A 19,547-nucleotide genomic window follows, 5' to 3' on the forward strand; every position below is an offset into this window, starting at 1 on the left:
TGTGAGGGTCCCTCCCACCGTCAAAAGCAACCTCTGGCGTCGGCTCTACAAATAAACATGGCATTGGAATATTGAGATAGCAGTGAGAGAACCCGCACATAACAAAACATAACCACAACCAAAAAGGGATCAAAGACATTATAAAATCATGATTGAAAAGATCAGGTGTCCAATATGAAAGCCTTTCTGAGCTGGAAAAATATATCAATACACTTGTATTAGATGGGAAGAGGTTTTGACATGAGCTAAGAAACTAAAGAGATAAAACTTAAATGGTTTCAGCTTAGAATATGTCACAGAATATTGGCAATGAACATGTTATTTAAAAAAATGAGATTTACTGAAAGTGATAGATGTAGTTTCAGGAAAGTGATAGATGTAGTTTCAAGATAGAAAAAAAGACAGTTTACCACTATTTATCGAATTGTCAGTTCTCACGTTTTTTCAGGAGAGAACTTGGAAACACATTAAAAAATAGCTCTCAATCTCATTACGAAAGATTATCTTTTAATTTTGAACTGGTACTATTTGGTACAGAGGAAAAGACTTGGTAAATTTCATGTGTGTTTGTATGTGTCAGATTAATAGAATATTCGTAAGGTGAAATGGAAAGGTATGAGTTTGACTTAAATATGAAACCAGCAGAACTGGAGAGAGAAAAAAAAAGTGGCATCCATGTGCAGGACTTCTTAATAGATGAATTTGTTCACTATATCTGTCTGATATCACACAAAATTTTCAAAAGATTACATATGTGTGCCAAAAATGATAATAAAAAAGAAAAGAAAAGTGAAATCAAAATGTATCACATCTCAGTCATGTTTAGTTGTGCTTTTTTACTCACTTGTATAAAGAAAATGAGTTTATGTTATAACCCGGTGTTCAGTTGTCTGCCTGTGTGTCTGTGATAAACTTTAACATTGCCATTTTCTCAGAAAATACTTTGCCAATACCAAATTTGGATTAAACAGAGGAAAAGAATCTTCACAGTTGTACCAATGATAGGTTGTAAGTCTCCGGAATTAGGCTGTATTTCTGGACTATTAACGGTTTATTTTGTTGAGACTCGATCCAATTCCAAAAATACCATAATACTGCTTCCCATTTGGCAAGAAGACAGCATGACATGTTTCTTGTTCACATTTAAAAGAAAAGAAATGCAGATTCTTGACAGAACACATACAGTGACACTAACTACACCATCGACGTGTTTACTGCATATGAATATTGTAAAGTGGGCACTGAATTAACTAAATAAGCATACAAGAAAATTTGAATTGACTGTTTCATGTTTCGGTGAGTTTTTGTCAGCCTCGTCTAGACTGGTCTGTGCAGAACTTCAGAAATAAGCTACATGTTGTGGTGTGCCTGAGGCGATGGCAACATCTCTTTTACCGCCAAATTAAAAGAATTTCTTAAATCATTGAGAAAAGAAACAAAAAAAAAACAAAAAAACCCACACACACAGACAAAAAAACCCAACATGATTTAAACTGAATGGATGCTGTTGTAGGCCTAGTTTCTGTCGGTTGAGCATGTTGAACACGATCCATGATGTGGAGAAAGCGGATACATGTTGTGGTGTGCTTCAGGCGATGGCAACGTATCCTTCATCACTGACTTAAAAAATTTTGTAAATGCCCAAGATACGCGAAAATAACATGATTTAAAACTAAGTAAAAGACATTATCAGCTTGAATACCAAAACTGAATTATCATGCTTAAAAAACATATTTAGATATTAATTTTTGAACGTCATTTGTACATCCAATTAGCACTGTGGGTAAGACCTTCCTATCGCCAAAAAATGCTTGGTTCAAATCTGCTTTTATGCCTTTTTTGACTCACTCGTGTAAGCAAAGTGAGTCTATATTATAACCTGGTGTTCGGTTGTCTGTGCGTGTGTGTGACTGTGTGTTACTGTGTGTCCGTGGTTAACTTTAACATTGCCATTTTCTCTAGAAATACTTTGCCAATAACAAATTTGGCTTAAATATAGTAGGACAAAAATTTCTTCACAGTCATACCAGTAATAGGTTGTAAGTCTCCTGAATTAAACATTATTTCCAGATCATTAATTGTTTATTTTAGTTGAGGCTACACGTGGAGTCTGAAAACGCCATTTACCCTTGCTAGAATGAAGGCCATGCTTGGTCTGAAGACAGCATGACATTGTTTTACTTGTTTGCAAGAACAAGAAAAGAAATACAAATTCTGGACAGAACACATACAGTAACTCACTGCACCATAGATGTGTTTACTGTATATGAATATTCTAAAGTGGATACTGAATTAACTGGAATGAACACAACAGAAAAATTGAATTGAAAGTTTCTTTCCATGTCAGATTGGTGTTGCATTGTGCCTGAGGCGATGTCAGCGTCTCCTTTACAGCTGAATTAAAATAATTTCTTAAACAATCAAGATATGTCAAGAAAACATGATTTAAATGGTGTTATTACTTCAGATACAATAATATTTTTATTGTGCAAAAAGACCAATAGCTTTGAAAAATATTAAATTTGGTCGAGCAGCTTAGGGGATTAGATGACTTGTTTCTGAGCAGAACATCCGTGGTTTGATCCAGCTGGAAGGCCTGGTTTTTTTTGTGTGTTTTTTTTCAAAGCTTATCAATAATTGATTCAGGACCCATTTTTAACGATTTTTTAAAAATATTTTTTTAATTTAAAAAAAAATTTTTTTAGTCTCGCGATTACTTCACAGCACATGTCACAAGTGAGTCTTGAAGGCCTTCCTTCTCTTGTGGGTTTTTTTTGTTTTGTTTTGTTTTTTGTTGTTTTTTTACCCTAAGCTTTATACTATCATATAGAGAACATGTTTTTATGATTTAGATTTTTTTTAAAGATTTTATTTTACTTATATTTTTATTTATCTTTTTAGAATCTGTATCATAAGCGAGTCTTGAAGGCCTTGTCTCTCTTTTTTGTTTTTTTGGTTTTAATTGTGTATGAATTATGATCTGGTCTATTTTATTTCTTTATTAGGAAAAAATGTGGAACTTTGCAATGATATGATAGATAGATATACAGAGATAACAAAATGATGTGGATGATGTAAGTGTTCATGACATTTAGATAGATAGTCTTTCACATGGAATGTAAATGTACATCTTTTCCACACTAAGACCAGTTTCTGATGAAATGATAATTAGTCAGTTATATTGAGTTTTTGTTGACGTTTTGTTTTGTTTTTTAGAATTATTTTTTCCCTGCTATTGTTAATGTTAATGTTAATCGTTCGTCAAATGTTTTGTTCCTTGTACTGTGTAATATTTGAATAAATAAAAAAAAACATGAAGGATATATTGGGTGGCTTTCAAGGAGGATGTTCATGATGCCCTGGCTTAGGTGCCAGAGCCTTCCACTGAAAAGCTTGACTGTACCTACCAAATAGCGTCCCTTCCCTGCCTCTTCCTTGTCTTCAGTTTTTCCAGTTTTAGAGTTATGCATGCGTGAGAATGACCGGTGTGAAAGTGTGTTGATTTGTCTCTGCACAAGATTCAGCGCTATATAAATATAATAATAATAATAATAATAATAATAATAATTATTATTATTATTCAAAATGGCATTTAGATATTATGAAGCGTAGATGTTTGTCTTTCCTCCCACATTCTACACTGCCCTTGTGCACCTCCCCACCCAAAACCTCTCCATTGAATTTTTCATGTAGTGGGTATGCTTGTGAGTGGGTGTTTACTCTTGTGTGTGCATGCATGTGTGATTGTGAATGTGTGCATGTGTAGGGCATAATTATTTTGTGCTTTTTATGTGATGATTCAAATCTGGAATTGTTTTGTGTTGTACATTGATTTTTTTTTTCACTTCTCTCTATATATATCCTTGCGTGCGTTCTGTGGGTGAAATGCACTTTTGTGTATGTTTCATGTGAAGCGATTAGAGCCCATTATTTTTTTTATATTGGGAGTTTGCACCATACAAGTACAATATATTATTACAGTTTCAGTTCAGTTACTCAAGGAGGCATCACTTCATTCAGACAAATCCACAATCCCACGCTTTCTCGTAAAGTGAGAGAAAGCGTGGGGGCACCCCTATGATTTCTTTCAAAGTGAGAGAAAGCATGGGATTGTGAGAAAGCGTGAATGAACAGGGGTATCATATGGGTAAAACAACTAAATATGCAAATGAAAATCTATGTGAGCCTGGTCATTAGAAAGTGACAAACATGTATGTTTTGTTTGTAATGTTCTGTAAATGTTACCTTTGTTTTTAATTGATAAAAACCCATACAGCATTGAGCCATTTGGAATGTGGCTTCCTGCAGTGGGCCTATTTGTGGAAAATGGAATGGATTGGGCTAAAAGGTTTAATGAAGCAGCTGTTGTGGGCATGATGCTGAGCTCATTTCATGTGACTTACGGACACGTCATACTCTGCAGCAGGTTTTATTGATTTGTGCATCGTCAACAGTCGCCCAGACAATATATTTTGTTGATTTTTAAAGCCCATATATTCCTGATGACTGGATTGTCCTCAACAGTCCGTATTTGATCTTAGCTTTATGTAGCCTGTTATACTTATAGTATCAGAAAGACAAGGTTAAGAAACAAAGCCATTGTAAGCTCTTCACACAAATGTTGGTGAAAAGGTAAGTGGTTGGAATGATCGCCTGATTTGTGCTAATTTGTTGAACCTTTTGGCCTAACAACAGAAGTGAGGAGTCGTGAAGACACTTGAACTTGAAGACACACATAATGACATACACACAATACAAATACATATATGTACAAACACAGGCTCAGGATTATTTCATGCACACATGCACAACACATAGTGCATACATGTCTGCATATACACAACCCACACACTCTCTCAAATCACATTTTTGATAAAAATTATATCTATAGAATGCTGGCCTTTAGTTGTTGGTGCATGCATATATATTCAAACTATAGTTGTACATTGCATCACATCATCATCATTACCCATTTCCTCTGCTTGGGGTGATGGCGGTCAACAAATCTGCCAGTCTTCTGTATCGGGCTGTCACCTCAGGCTGCCCCAATTGTATCCACTTTCATTGCATGAATTGTGTAAATGGATTATATATTATATGTCCTGTTGTTTTGGATTTTTCAGATTGCTTCTTATGTTAAATGTGGAAGTATTGATATTTATTTATTAACCCTTCCTTTTCCATTCATTTGCCAGCACTCTTTTGCGTTGCCTTGTGAAACACTCACATTGGATACCTGATAATTTTTATAGATTGATGATTATGGTTATAATATTGTACTGTTCTGTTAAGGTTTTGTATCTACTTCATAGGCTCACATATCAGTTCAGGGCTGATTTGACAAAAGACATTTGTATGACAAAAGACTTGTATGATTCTCAGACAGTTAATAAGAATATTTAGACTTGCAATGAAGTAATGCACTGGAATGGTTTAGATATCTGAGCTGAAAATGGAAATCTTTACACACCCACTATGGAGTGGAGATGTTGATCAGAAATAAGAACACCCAACTGTTTCTGATTGTTGCAAGAAAGAATTCACATTGATAATGCACATGACTCTGTCACTCTTAGTGATATAAAACTGAAGAGAACATCACAAGACTCTTGCCATCATGGTCTATGTTAAGTAAGAGAACTTCAAACAGTATTGCCTTTTAACTATAGTGTGTATACATCATGGTGCACTGCCTGCAGTAGACATCTATATGTAGCCGAGTGGTTAAAGGATTGATGAATTAACAGGATAGAAAGTGAAAGGATAGATAGCTCCTGGCATAAGCATGGGGCATATAGAGGCCAGCCACAAAAGGGTTTTCTATTGTTTTATTTAGAATAGTTAAAGGTGGTAAGGAAGAAGAAAAGAAGGCTGTGCCTGTAAAGACACAAACAACAAATGTCATAAGTACTTGCCTGTCATGCAAGTGGATAATAAGCACATGTATACATATTAACATGGAATGACTACCACTCGGTTTCGCATTGGCAACAACATAACATAATGCATGTGTGTGAAGACCAAACACTGACATCAAATGACATTTCTGATACATTTAAACAGTGTAGTTAAAGTAGCTAATGCTGATTTAGTGAAAGTACACTGGCAGTATAGATTATGTAAAACTTACACTGTGTCAGTGACTCAAATGAATCAGTTGTCAAGTAGCACTTCACAGGAGTAAGCTGTATAGGAAAAAGCATGATGGCTGACTTACAATTACCAGACTGCGATACATACAAGTTGGTTTTAACTGATAACTGATATCAATCCAAATCTTGTAATCACCACAACAGAATACGACACCCACATTGTTATGATTATAGAAGACTAAGCACACTGTAACTGTAAAGTTGGCAATACCTAGAGTAAGTCAAGGGTAACACTGTAGCAATACTGATATCAGCATATGAAATGATACATGAATGGTAAATAAGATGATAGAAAAAGTGGCTTTGATATTAAATTCTTGCAACCCGAGAGATGAAATTGTAAGTCTATGCTCAACTCATTGATTGGAAAAACTTTAATGGCTTGACTATCAAGTGGATTCTGTTAGCTTATACACTTACAGTTTATCCAGTTGTGTCAAAGCCAAACATCTACAGAGCTAAGTATGGCCTGTATTATACTTTTTCATTTGAGAGAATATTCTCAGACAGTTCACAGTTCACTAGTAGATCAGTGAGCAGAGACGAAAAGATTTTGATGTCAACACTCATTCTGCGTCAGTGACTGACTTGACTTTTAAATAACTAGTTTCACCCATCATAGGGACATGATGATAATTTGCAATAATAAGACCTGTGACTGAACACCAGTGCAATTCTTTTGACAATGTTTACCGACTTAAAACGTTATCAACACGTGACACAGTCAACTGAAGTGATGTGGTGAGACACTGGCCTTTGTGGTTACAGAGGGAGAGAGAGAGCAGTGGTCAGCTATTGCCGCAGGCAAGTGAAAGGTCACTGTAGGGTACCCCCACTATATATTTGCTAATTAAGCAAATTGCAAAGACAACCACGGGGTCTGGCAAGTGAAATGGCCTTTGTCTGGCTAAAATTGACGAAAACTGTGTGTTGACAGGTGGTAAATGTTAGATATCTAAGTAATTCCTGAACCAATTTATGTCAGATTGGTTGCAAAACAAACAGCTCAACACCACCTTTCTAATGAGTATAAAATGAAGTGTTGATTATTAAAGATGAATTTACAATCTTGATTTAAGTCACCCAAAAGTGGTCAGTTTTAAGGAGTTTGTCGCTGAAAATTGCAAACTGCGTTGAATCAGTTTAATGTAGGCAAACACAAAAGGAATATATTTAACCCTTTCGCTGCCAGGGAAATAAGATTCAAGTGAAATCTGTTTGCCAAGGTTTTTTTCACAACCACCCCCCCCCCCCCAAATTCACCTGTTTTACACTTGAATGTCACCAGAGATGTCACCCTATTGTGTCAACAGGGTCACAGACAACTTCTCACATCAATTCTGTACACAACAGTATATGATAATATTAGTGTACTGTAATGAGCCACGTTGCCGTAAGTCTCTGAAATAAGCACCTTGCTTCATACTTTCTTTCTCTTCACTATTTCCAGGAATGAAGGGAATATATGAGGTGTGTTAAAAAAGTATCCGACCTTATTTTTTCGTGCGTAAATAAATGAAGCTAGGGAGGCGTGGTTTGGTGCACATATGTAGGTGACCCTAATGCATATGCGTGAATTCTTTCCCGCCTGCAGAAGCTGTCTGTCGACGGCAGACCACCAATGAGCAAGGAAGTGGAAGTGAGCGCCGTTGGATTTTCGTTTTTGACAAAATGACTGAAAAACTAACAACTTTACTGCATCAAATTTTGTGTTAAGCTTGGCAATTCCCAAGTGGAAATGATCCACAAGATTCAACAGGCCTTCGGGGATGAAGCAATGGGCACCGCATAGATAAAGGAGTAGTACAACCGCTTCAAAGATGGCCGCACATCAGTGGAGAGTGAAGCACATTCTGGTAGGCCCTCAACATCCCGAAATGAGATTGTCATTGACCAATTCAGGACCCTGGTGATGCAGGATTGTCAAATCATGATCAGAGAACTTGCAGACGAGGTGGGCGTCAGCATTGGATCCGTTCATTCCATTATTCAGGAGGATTTGGGCTAAAGGAGAATCTCAGTGAAGTTACAAAGCTGCTAACGATTGAGCAGAAGCAACTCCGTTCGGAGATCGCACAGGACATGTTGGAGACTCTGAACAGTGATCCCAACTTCTTCAACACAGTGATCACTGGCGATGAGTCCTGGGTTTATGGGTACGACCCAGAAACCAAGTTGCAGTCATCACAATGGAAGCATCCAACATCTCCGAGGCCAAAAAAAGCAAGGCAGGTCCGCAGCAGTGTCAAAGTCATGCTGACAGTCTTCTTTGACTCGAGTGGCGTGGTTCATCACAAGTATGCACCACATGGCACAACCATCACCAAGGACTATTACCAAGAGGTTCTGCATCGCCTTCGTGATGCTGTGCGACGCAAACGGCGGGACCTGTGGGCAATGGGCAATTGGCGCTCCATCACGTTAAAACACCCGCCCATTCTTCATATTTGATACAGGGTTTCTTGTCCAAACACAATACACCTGTGCTTCGTCAGGCTCCCTACTCTCCTGACATGGTTCCATGTGACTTCTGGCTGTTCCCACAGTTGAAAATGTTCCTGAAAGGGACCAGATTTCAGTCCAGAGAAGACATGTAGAATGCGACGAACCAGCTGCACGCCATCCCAAAAGAGGCGTTCCAGCGCTGCTTCAGACAGTGGCAGAACCGTTGGGAGAAGTGTGTGGCAGCCCAAGGGGACTACTTTGAAGGAGATTAGTGTAAGTTTGTTGTATCTGGATACGAGTAGTTTTTATGAACAAAGGTCAGATACTTTTTTTTAACACATCTCGTACGTATTGTAGGAATCTGGGAACAAGGGGGAGTAATGGTTCATAGTAAAATAGGAGCGAAAGAGTTAATCCAGTTGGAAAAATCTCCACCCTTTGACCACCAGGCTCTGATACCAGAATCAAACTTGGGACCCTCTTGAATAAAGTGAAAGTCCAATGCTTGAACCATTCAGCTGTTGTGCCCATCTGGTTATGAGATACTTAAAAGCTTCTGGCAAAACTTGGAAACAATCTTAAGAGTTAGCGAAAAACTTGAAGTTGTGAGATTGACTTTGACCATTAACAAAAAGCTCAAATGACTGGTCAGGGAGAAGGGTGAACAAAATCGGTTTAAGAATAAGATCCCCTCCTTTCTCATTCTTTGTTTCTTTATAATATTTTTTATGAAGGATAAGCTGTTATTATATGTCAATGTGAACATTTATAAGAAATTGTTTTTTATTCTTATCTGAGAGGCCAGTACAAGATGTTATGATTTTTGGACCTCTTGCTTCTTGATGTATGCTGTCACCACTGGACTTCTACATTGCTATTTCTGTTTGCTTTGAAATATTTTAGTATGCAATATGTGATACCCATGATTTCTACAGACGCAATGTATAAAATACAATATCCGTAGAAGTGCTACAGATGATGCACAAGAGATACAAAGACAAAACCAAACTAAATAGTTATTTGGTTGTTTTGCAGGTTTCAGCCATTACGTGGACAGCACACCACCAAACTGAGCACAACCAAGAAGCAGGGCCGGTGGTTCAGCAGATTGAAGAGCATTCTCCACCTTCACAGACCCATGACTAAACTCTGCCTCTCCTCCATCTTCCTCATTTATCTTGCTGAGTTCTTTAGTTCCAATTCCCTTTTAGTATGGCCCAGTCTGTTAAAGACTCAAAAGACTACACAAGTGTTTCATGTGAAGAACCACATAGAGACCAAAAGGACAGACAGCAAAAGGGCTCAGTGAATAGTCAGACACTGCATTCAGCAAAGTTGTCCTCCAGCTCCTCCTCCTCCAGCTCTGAATCATCCCTTGTAGCATTCAGTGATGCTTTTGGCCTGCCTCCAGCCCCAGATGGTGGCTGGGGCTGGTTTATTGTGTTGGGTGCATTTGTGATTAGCCTCATCTGTGATGGATGTGCCTTTTCTTTTGGTGTGATGTTTGTCTACCTGGTGGACGAGTTCCAGGAGACCAAGAGCCAAACAGCATGGGTGGCCTCCATCTTCTACTGCTTATCACTGTTGCTTGGGCCTGTAGCTAGTGCGCTTGTCACCCGCTTTGGTTGCCGGTCAGTTACAGTAGTAGCTGGGGTGTTAGCCTGTCTGGGATTTGTTGCCAGTTCCTATGTCACTTCTATTTGGCAGCTGTACTTCACTTTTGGTGTGATTGTAGGTGCAAGCTTTTCAGTCTGCTATGTCACCTCTGTATTAATTGTGGCCTATTACTTTGACAAGCGTCGTGCATTGGCCACAGGGCTGTCAGTCTGTGGCACAGGAATTGGAACATTCACGTTTGCTCCTCTCTGCGAGTTCCTTGGAAGTCTGTATGGCTGGCGAGGAACTTTCCTCATCATGGGCGCCATCTCCCTCAACATCTGTGTTTGTGGGGCTCTTTTCAGGCCATTAACCTTTACGCCAGAACAGCGACGTCAGCGTCACTTGACTGCCTTTCAGCGTCTTACAAGACCCGTTTCACGGCTAAGCATCCCTTCACGTAACCGAAGTCGGCTTCACAGTACCAATTCTGAGAGCAGCTCCAGTTCCTCCTCAGACAGTGAAGATGAGATTGCTGCCCTCGCCTGTTCTCAGATCACACTTCCTACATTTGTCAATGCAGATAAAGAATCTATCCAGATGTACCTTGACAAATTGCCCGAATTGCGACGCACCACTGCTGATCCCCAGCTTGCTCTTCAGCGCTTTTTTAAGAGCAGAGACATTCAGTTGACCAATGCACAGTCACGTGGATCCAGTAGTGAAAGCGCCACCAAGAGCAACCACATAAAAGGAAAATCTGCCAAAGATGACCCACACTGTGAAGGGGATTCTGAAGAAATATTGACAGAGTCTAAGGAGAAGAGAAAAAAGAAAAAGTCTTCATCCAGAAAAAAAGACAAAACAGAAGTTTCTCAAGGCCTGTCAGAGAAGTCCATGCAGCAGTTAACAGAGAAATTGCTGGAGGGCAGTCCTGAACCTGGAGATGTTCAAGTTCAGATCTCTAAATGCTGCCAGACAGAGAAAGACATTATGTTAGAAACATCAGGTATGCCAGCTAGAACCTTGGAGCGAACACAGTCAGAAAAAACACCCAACAAACTTCAGTGTAAATCAGAATCAGGGACTGTTTTGGAGCGCTCTCTGTCTGATAAGATACCTGCCAAGTTGATTTGTCAGGGAGACACTGTTGTGGATCGACACATGCTGCCCAAGTCTGCTTCAGACCACCGCCACAAAGAAGTTACAAATGCACCACCTGCATCATGCATTGAGCCATCAAGTGGAAGCAGCAATGTAGGAATGCTGCTTATGAACAAGCACTCCACATATCTTATCCTTCACCGCAATGACATTTTCTTCCGAGGCTCACGTGCCCAAAAGCCTATACCCTGTGCTACCAGTTGCCCAGAGTTGTCACGTCTGCCATCTGATTCTGAATCAGAGGATGAGAACTGCTTGGTGTATCACTGTCCACACTTGGAACCTGTGGTCAACACCATGGAAAACACCTTTGACAGAAAGATAATGGGACATCCTCTGTTCATGTTGCTGGCTCTATCTAATTTCTTTCTGTACTTCTGGGCTGATGTACCATATGTCTTTGCCACAGACTTTGCATTGTCCAGGGGCATTCAGGAAAGCCATGCCACATTTCTTATATCTGTCATCGGCATTGTCAACACAGTTGGACAGGTGAGAAAACGGTCTGAATGACATGCTCTCCTGCTTCTTTTTTTTTTTTTTTAACCTGTACAAGGACATACACTGGCACACACTCATGCACATACAAATGTGCGTATATGCACATGCACACTCTGGAACTTATTAATTTATACTCTGACTTGTAGATAGGCATACTGACAGAATAGAGATGTACATGCACACATTCTTATGAATATTAAGTACAAAGTGAAACCAACCTTTTCGGGATCACAACCCTGTCTGAAAATCCTGTTCAGAACTGATTTCCTTCATTCAAGTCTGGATGATTATGTGAGTGGCATGTTGTCGCGTGCGACAGTGTAGTGTTGGAAAAAAAAGAAGGAAATTTTGGTCAACTTGACCCCTCGAATACGTCATGATTTTCGCTGTTTGTTTTGTTTTGTTTTTTCTTGTTCCCTTCTTTCTTTCTTTATTTCTATGCGTGCGTGCACATGTGCTTGTGTATGCGCGAATGAGTGTGTGCTCCTTCCCTCCCTCTAGTCAGCTCAGGTTGATGTTTTCTTTTTCTCGTGCATGCATATCTGCCGGTTGTTTAGCTCAACTACAAGTTTGATAAGGACAACTCATACGGAATCTACCTCGACGGGTCAGATCAACTGGGGAAGAACAGTGTGTTTTGCGGGCTTCGTGCCGACGGCAAAGAGTTTCACGTCAACTTGACCCTAAACATGAACCTGTTGTCCGACAATTTTTGTTGTGGGGTACTGGAGCGGAAATGGAAGCATGCATCGCAGCAAGGAATTGTGGGACCGGAAGAAGCAAGGTGGCCAACGGTCGTCAACGCCGCACTAGTCACTGTGTGGGGCTGTTCCTGCTCCATTCGTTTTGGAGTGAGGATTTTTTTTTTTTTACCGATTCAGTTCGGGTTTGGGGCCTCCAGTGCCACTACATTTCCTGGGTCCGTGTCCGACCAGGAGGTCTGGGACTACGTCCTAGTTCCAGGGATTTAATCTCCCGTATTATTTTTTTTCATGAGCTCTTGAGCTCGGAAGAGTGGTCCGCCGTTGTCCTGGACACCCACAGCCTTCCCTGCACCCGTGATACCCTGAGACTGTCACAGGGGTGTCCCCGACGTATACAACAATCGCCGCTTTACACCCCCCTGTCTACAGAAAGACTAGAACTCCCAGTGGTCGCCGGCATCGTGGGTTATCTGTGACAAGGACCTGTGTGTTTGGAACTAATGCGAGCCGTACATGGACGGTAGAGGATGCGTGTGTATGTGTGAGAGCAGTGCACAAGAGGGGTGAGTGTACGTGTTCGAGCGAATGTGATTTACTCATTTATTTTTTCCCTCATTTCCATTTATGATGTGGCGATTTGTATTAGCGGGTTAGTAAGTTTGGGGAGTGGAGGGGGGATTAAGGGAAATAGTTAGGTCTTACTGCTGTTTTGGTTGTCAGTATATCTGTGTGAGTGAGTGAATAAAGTTTGGTATTGTGTATAAATTTTTGGTGTTGGCTGCATTTAATTGAGCGTGCGAGGATCCGGAGACCCATTTTTTCTTAAATTTTCTTTTATTAGATTGCGCGGGGCCTGTCGGGTTGTAGGTGGGTCCTCAACCTTGACTGGTCATGTGACACATGTCTTAATTTATGCGGTAATATAAAATCTTAACTTAAGATGAAGTTTACTGATAAGGCAGACACACATGAGATGAGTGTTTGATGGAGTGAGGTCAAAATGATCATGGCACCCACTTGTGAAGAGAGATGTTTTGTTTGTTATTTTGGAATTGGGCACATATATTATTTGCATCTTTATTCTATAGAACCAGCATTATTGTTTTGAGTGTTATTGTTTCCAGTGTGTGTGAAAGTACCCAAGGCAACAAGGATTTTCATTGGCTAAAATTGGTTTAAAAACTGCACTTTCACCCATGCTTTTTGCAACACAAATATTAGCAAAAGAAAGATAGTGGTAGTTTTGCCACTCTTCACAGCGAAACCTGATTTTAAAAGACAAAAAGTCTGAGCCGTATGCATGTTACCTTTTAATGAAATTAAAGTCATGGGAATATATTGAGTCAAAGATTGAGGTGAAGCTTTCATTTATTATCTGCAGTGTCTGTAGCCAGCATGTTTTCAGTGGCGCAAGTGTATGTTCATGGTTCACCATGGCGTCTTAAGTCATGCCTTTTGTCAGAGCATTTTTTTTGTTTTTTGTTTTTTAACCTTCTCAGTGCCCCATGATGTGTTATATATACGCCCACAGAAATACTTCGCTATTTGCCTCATGATGTACATATACTTCAGTGTCATTTCAGTATTTTTCACAGTTCTGTTTTAAAATTGATGTGTCCCAATAGCCACCAGTCTGAAAGCTTAATATGTCTACTTTGATTATCCTTGAGGAGCAACAGCCAACCACGCTCTGTTTGATTAATTCTGGATTTTATTGTCAATACCCCTTTCACGAAGCTTTCAAAATGGAGGAGGTGAATGTGGTTTGAAAATTGAGATTTTGCCATCCAGTATGTTGCAAAAGCTTTGTTCGTCATCGACAATAATGAATTGAGTGCAAGGTGTGGCAAAATCCTTTTGGATGGTTCGCTTTAACATGACTGAAAGTTAGAATGATGATTTGCAGCATAGCTCTGTGGCTGACCTTGAGCGGACATCAAATACAAACTAATACTGTGAAATTTAGGGGAGAGAGAGAGAGAGTGAGTGAGTAGCACAGTGTTAGAAAGCACACTTACATTGATCAAACAGCTATTGTCTGCAAGGGAAATTATGAACAGTACTCACCGCCCTCACCTTCTGCATTGTGGGCCAGCTGGGTCACTGTCATAGTGTTAACTGGAGCATTTGCACAAGCAGGAGTTGTAATTGAAGGACATGTATATATCTAATCATTGTGTTAAGTGAACTTCTGACAGTGAGACTTTGATAGTCTGTTCATTTTCCTTTCAGAAATGTATGGGTTATTTATACTTTCTTGCAGTAGTTTGTGTGGTAGAATTTTTGTTGTTGATCATTACCCTCTGCAACCCCAAACTGCCTGGCAAATTAGGAAGCACAAGTCAAATAGTGCCTGGTGCCGAAGGGGTTAATGTGTCTTACTGATACTTGTGTTGTTTTAGTTAAAAAATAGGTTGATAAACATATTTAAAATTTTTTTTATTTAACTTTGATTATCAATAACCATAATGTTTTCTCATTTTTTATTTATTTAACTTTCTGATTGTTTTTGTTAGTTTATTAGTCACCGTAATTATTCAACAATTAAATTTTCAAATTCAAAAGCTTTGTAAAAAAACAATAAACAGAGTAATGGATCATACTTTTATCATGGTTCTCAGATGTGATAGAATTAATATGAAATTTTGTTTAGATATGCTTGTCATAACTTAAACTTTGATCTATAATAAGTGCATGCAATGCTTCAGGTTATCTACGGGCTGGTGGGTGACCAGGACTGGAACCTGACTGTCATTTATGGGATCTCATGCATCGGGTCTGGCCTGGCGGTAGTGTTGCTGCCCACTGCCAAGTCTTACTGGCTTATGGGGGTGTTGTGTGGCCTGTTTGGGTTTTTCTTGTCAGCCAACTTCTCCCTCATGACCGTCATGCTGGTGAGCTACCTTGGGCTTGAGAAGTTGGCCCATGCTTATGGTCTGATCATGATGATCCAGGGGCTGGCGAACCTTGGGGGACCCCCTGTGGCAGGTACAGTCATATAGAGCTCCAACTGACAGCTGTTGTGTCATGGTGTTTCCAGTATTAACCCAGTCAGCAACAGTATGTATGTATCCGTACAACAGAACAACTGTATACACACACACACTCACACACACACACACACACACACACACACGAGATATACTGAGGGTTTTGTGTGAGTGTGAATATTTACGTATGTGCATGTGTAAGCCTGTTATCAAATGATGTGTTTGAGACGGTGACCAACCATCGACCTGTTCATGCCTAAAAGCCGTCAGCTTTCTCAGTACTATAAAACTGTCTACTGAAGGTGAGCATGTTCTTCCATTTTTTTTCAGTGAGCACTAAAAGACTGGCTAACTAGATGTGTCCATAGCATAAAAACCCCAACTATTTAAATTGGCACATGTCGGGAGAGAGAACTTCTCTTTTTGATAATGATTTACGGACTAGAATGTATGGAAGGCACATGGAAAGGGGGTTTGCCTCATTAGCAAAAAAGGTGTCTGAAACTGACAACCAGAGACAGGAGTCCCAGTCAGTGGACTTAACAATTTTGTAGGCTGTGCAATTGATTATTGATAATGTTAATGATAGAGATGGATCTCTCATGTCTGATAAATCATTAGAAAATGTAGGTAATAATGACAGTGACAAAACTGAAAGCAACGATGCTTGTTGTGTCAAGCCACTGAAGCTAACAGCAGCGAGAGAGAGTACTTGTGCATGTTGTGAGAAAGGGGAAGAGAGGAAGAGGAGAGATTGTAGTCAAGTCAGAGGAATTGGAAGTGAGTGTGGTCTTGGACATCAATGAATTGTTGCTGAACACTTCAGCAGAACGGCTGTTAGCTGTAATCCCAGATTTTACATCAAACCCAGAAGGGTTTGTTTTTTGTTGTTTTTTGTTGTTGTACATTTTCCCACTGATCAGATGGTTGACGTGTGTTGAGGAGGCAACCAACGAGCTCTGAGATGGCCCATGTTTGGTCAGCTGGGCTATAAGAAACATAATTTGATTAGACAAACCAGTGCGCACGCTGATACTTTGGTCAGACCAGTTACAAAACTTCGGAGTGGGTGGGGCATCAAACGGCTCCCACCTCCACAGGATGAGGTTCTTTGTTGTCACAAAACTTTACTGCTCAGTTTTTTTAAGCAGCATGCAAAAACCTGGTTTAACCCCTAGGCTGCCTATATGACAAGATAACTCGTCAGCACAAGCATGTACGCTTTGCTGCCACAATGACGAGATAACTCATCATCGAAATATTCTGACTATTCCCTGGTTTGCATTCAGTTCATTGACAAAAATCCTGGTAGCTTTAGCTTGGGGAATCTTTCTACGTTCTATTCATAGCTAGAAACACCATCTGCGTCATGAGGCAGTCCTTTATTTGAACATTTTGGTTGGGTTACTGGCCACAGCGTTTGCCTGACTCCTCTCCTTGCTCACTCAACAAAATGTCGGACTGATGCCGTGCTCAAGACATGCGATCATGGCAAACTAAATCAACCAAGATTGCTTTCTTTAGCTGATGCTCAGAAAGAATTGAAGCCTAAATTCGAAGGAGAAGACAATGATGAACATTTATGGGACGATTTGATAGAAAATAAAGGGAGCAATCAGGTGAGTGGCCAAGATACGACTATCAGTAAGTGATGCCGGCTGTACAGTTTTAGCAGATGACAGAAATCGACTGAATTATTAGCAGGACACAGTGTGAGCGATTTTCTTGGCACTCAGCCAAAGCAGTCTGATGAGAACTGGATAAAGTGACCGTGTGAGAGGGGTGAAGGGGAGAGGGGTGGAGACTGAGGGGGCGTGGCCTCACATCCATATTATCACTTGGAGAAGTCACAATGCATTGTGTATCTCTCTTTTTTACATTTTTTAAATTGTGGTTATTCTAGTAATATTTTGTGTGTGTGCAGATATCCATTTGTCCAGAAAATATGATATTTTAGTGCAAATTACTTGACTGTTTGTAATGAACAAGTTGAAAATGTGACAAAAAACAAAACTCTGATTTCAAAACAACAGCATGTCACAGAAAATATATAAAATGGGAAAACATCACATGTTTTGTATTCTTTATTCATTTACCTTTCAGAAAATATATACTTTTATGGGTCTTTCTCCAATAACAAAGAGCACAGAATTTTTTGAAAATTCATACCCATTTTTTGTGAAAAAACCCTGACAAATAGATTTCACTTAAATCTCATTTTCCTGCCAGTGAAAGGGTTAAGTCACAGCCAGTTATTCTTAGCTATGTTTGCACAAAAAGTTGTCTTTAGGGTCAAAATAATGAAAATCGCACAGAGCTAGCAGTTTGAGACATGAGGAGCAGTGAGCCAGAATGTTGGCTAGCTGTATGCTTGTAGGGTTGGTAGGGGGAACATCCTGAGCCATACACCACTGCAACCATTTCTTCCAGCAAAAGTCATAGAGACTCAGTCCCTGCCCTCCTTGCTTGGGAGACTGAGGAGAGGAGGTAGACTGAGGAGAGGAGGTAGAGGAGGTGCTCCCCTTGGAAAGCGCCTCCGACACAGAGGCTGACCGAGGGGCTGGAAACTAAAATGTTGGTGCAGACAGATCTGACCATACAGCAGCCACGTGTGCAGGTGGAGCAGCTGAGGGCTGGAATGAGGGATTCCAAACGAAGCTGCCTCAGCAGATGAGGTTTAGCTTCGAGTTCCAGAGGTGGAATGTGTGTCAGGGACTGGAGTTCCGGGTACCAGGGCTGAGCCAGCCATTTCAGCGCAATTAGAATCAGCTGTCGTTGGTGTTCCAAGCTGGCTTTAGGGATCACCTTGGACAGAATTGGAAAACGAGGAAATGCATAGGCAATCAGGTTGCTCCAGTCTAGAGACCGATCATCCACTGCCCACGTTTCAGGGTTTGTGACTGGTGAGACATAGTGGAAAGTCTCTTGTTGAACTTTGTGGCCAAGAGGTCCACCATCGGCTGAAACCACCACTCCCCACCCCCCTGAAGTGTGTCTTTGTCCAGGGTCCACTCTGTGTGGATGACACTTTTGGACCTACTGATTACATCTGCCAAGATGTTGGCTTTGCCTGCTTGCTATGTGTCGTGCTGAGGGTGCAATGCCCTTGCTGTGGCACCAACAGAGGACAGCCATGGTCTGCAGGGAGAGGTCTGCTGATTGCACCCCCCACTCCCCTTTTGTTCACATAACATGCCACTATTGTGTTGTCCGTGAACAAACGGATGTTCTTGCCTGTGGCCTCCCCCATGAAGTGCAGGAGAGCCCTGCGAACTGCCTCCAGTTTCAGAACATTGATGTGGCATAGGCACTCCTTGGGTGACCAAGTCCCTGATGCATGGAGTGTGTCCATGTGGGCTCCCCACCCCAGGGAGGAGGCGTCTGAAGAGTGCCACTTCAAGTGTGGGTGGGGCTATGGGCACCCCCTGTGTCAGAAGAGGGGAGGTTAGCCATTCTGAGGTCACCTCGAGGAACCACTCGCCCAGACACATCTGGGTATCCCAGGGTTGTGTTCTCTGCCATGGGGATGAGGGGTGCCATGGACTCCATCATGCCCAAGAGAGATGAAAGTGTCCGCACTGTTGCCCGACACAAACAGCGCAAGTGGCGTGGGAGGTCTGGACCGCATGTGTAATCTCACCCATGAAAAGTCGAAGGACTGACTTGGGGATAGATCGCATTTCTCCTGGTTTGCGAGAAAGCCCGGTTGGGAGCATAGTCCAGAAGTCTGGCCATATGCCTCTGACACAGGCCTGCGACTGGGCAAGAATGAGCCAGTCATCCAAGTACACAGATGAATGGATTCCGACCTGAAGATGGACACCAATTCCTGCACCACATTGGTAAACAGGAAAAGGGCAAGGGACAGACCAATGGGAGGGCAGAGAACTGGAACACTTTGTCCCGACACATGAACCTCAGGTACCGACGGGATGCAGGGTAAATTAGGATATGAAAATAAACATCTTTCAGGTTGATAGAGGTAGCCCGATTGC

The 19,547-nt window shown here is 40.9% G+C and overlaps 1 protein-coding gene across 2 annotated transcripts in view; it reads left to right on the top strand.

The window, feature by feature from the left end:
• LOC143282576 (monocarboxylate transporter 9-like) overlaps positions 1-19,547 on the top strand; it is a 53,069-nt gene that overhangs the window by 12,838 nt on the left and 20,684 nt on the right. Inside the window, exons 1-3 of one of the 2 annotated variants that reach the window (XM_076588268.1) lie at positions 4,505-4,632; positions 9,633-11,849; positions 15,271-15,550. In XM_076588268.1, the coding sequence (XP_076444383.1) occupies positions 9,810-11,849; positions 15,271-15,550 (2,320 nt within the window). In that variant the 5' untranslated portion in view covers positions 4,505-4,632; positions 9,633-9,809. Of the gene's footprint in view, positions 1-4,504; positions 4,633-9,632; positions 11,850-15,270; positions 15,551-19,547 lie in introns of those variants that run through there. The other variant, XM_076588267.1, reaches the window with a different exon arrangement.

Source organism: Babylonia areolata, chromosome 1 (assembly GCF_041734735.1).
Source record: "Babylonia areolata isolate BAREFJ2019XMU chromosome 1, ASM4173473v1, whole genome shotgun sequence".
NCBI classification, from domain to species: Eukaryota; Metazoa; Mollusca; class Gastropoda; order Neogastropoda; family Buccinidae; genus Babylonia; species Babylonia areolata.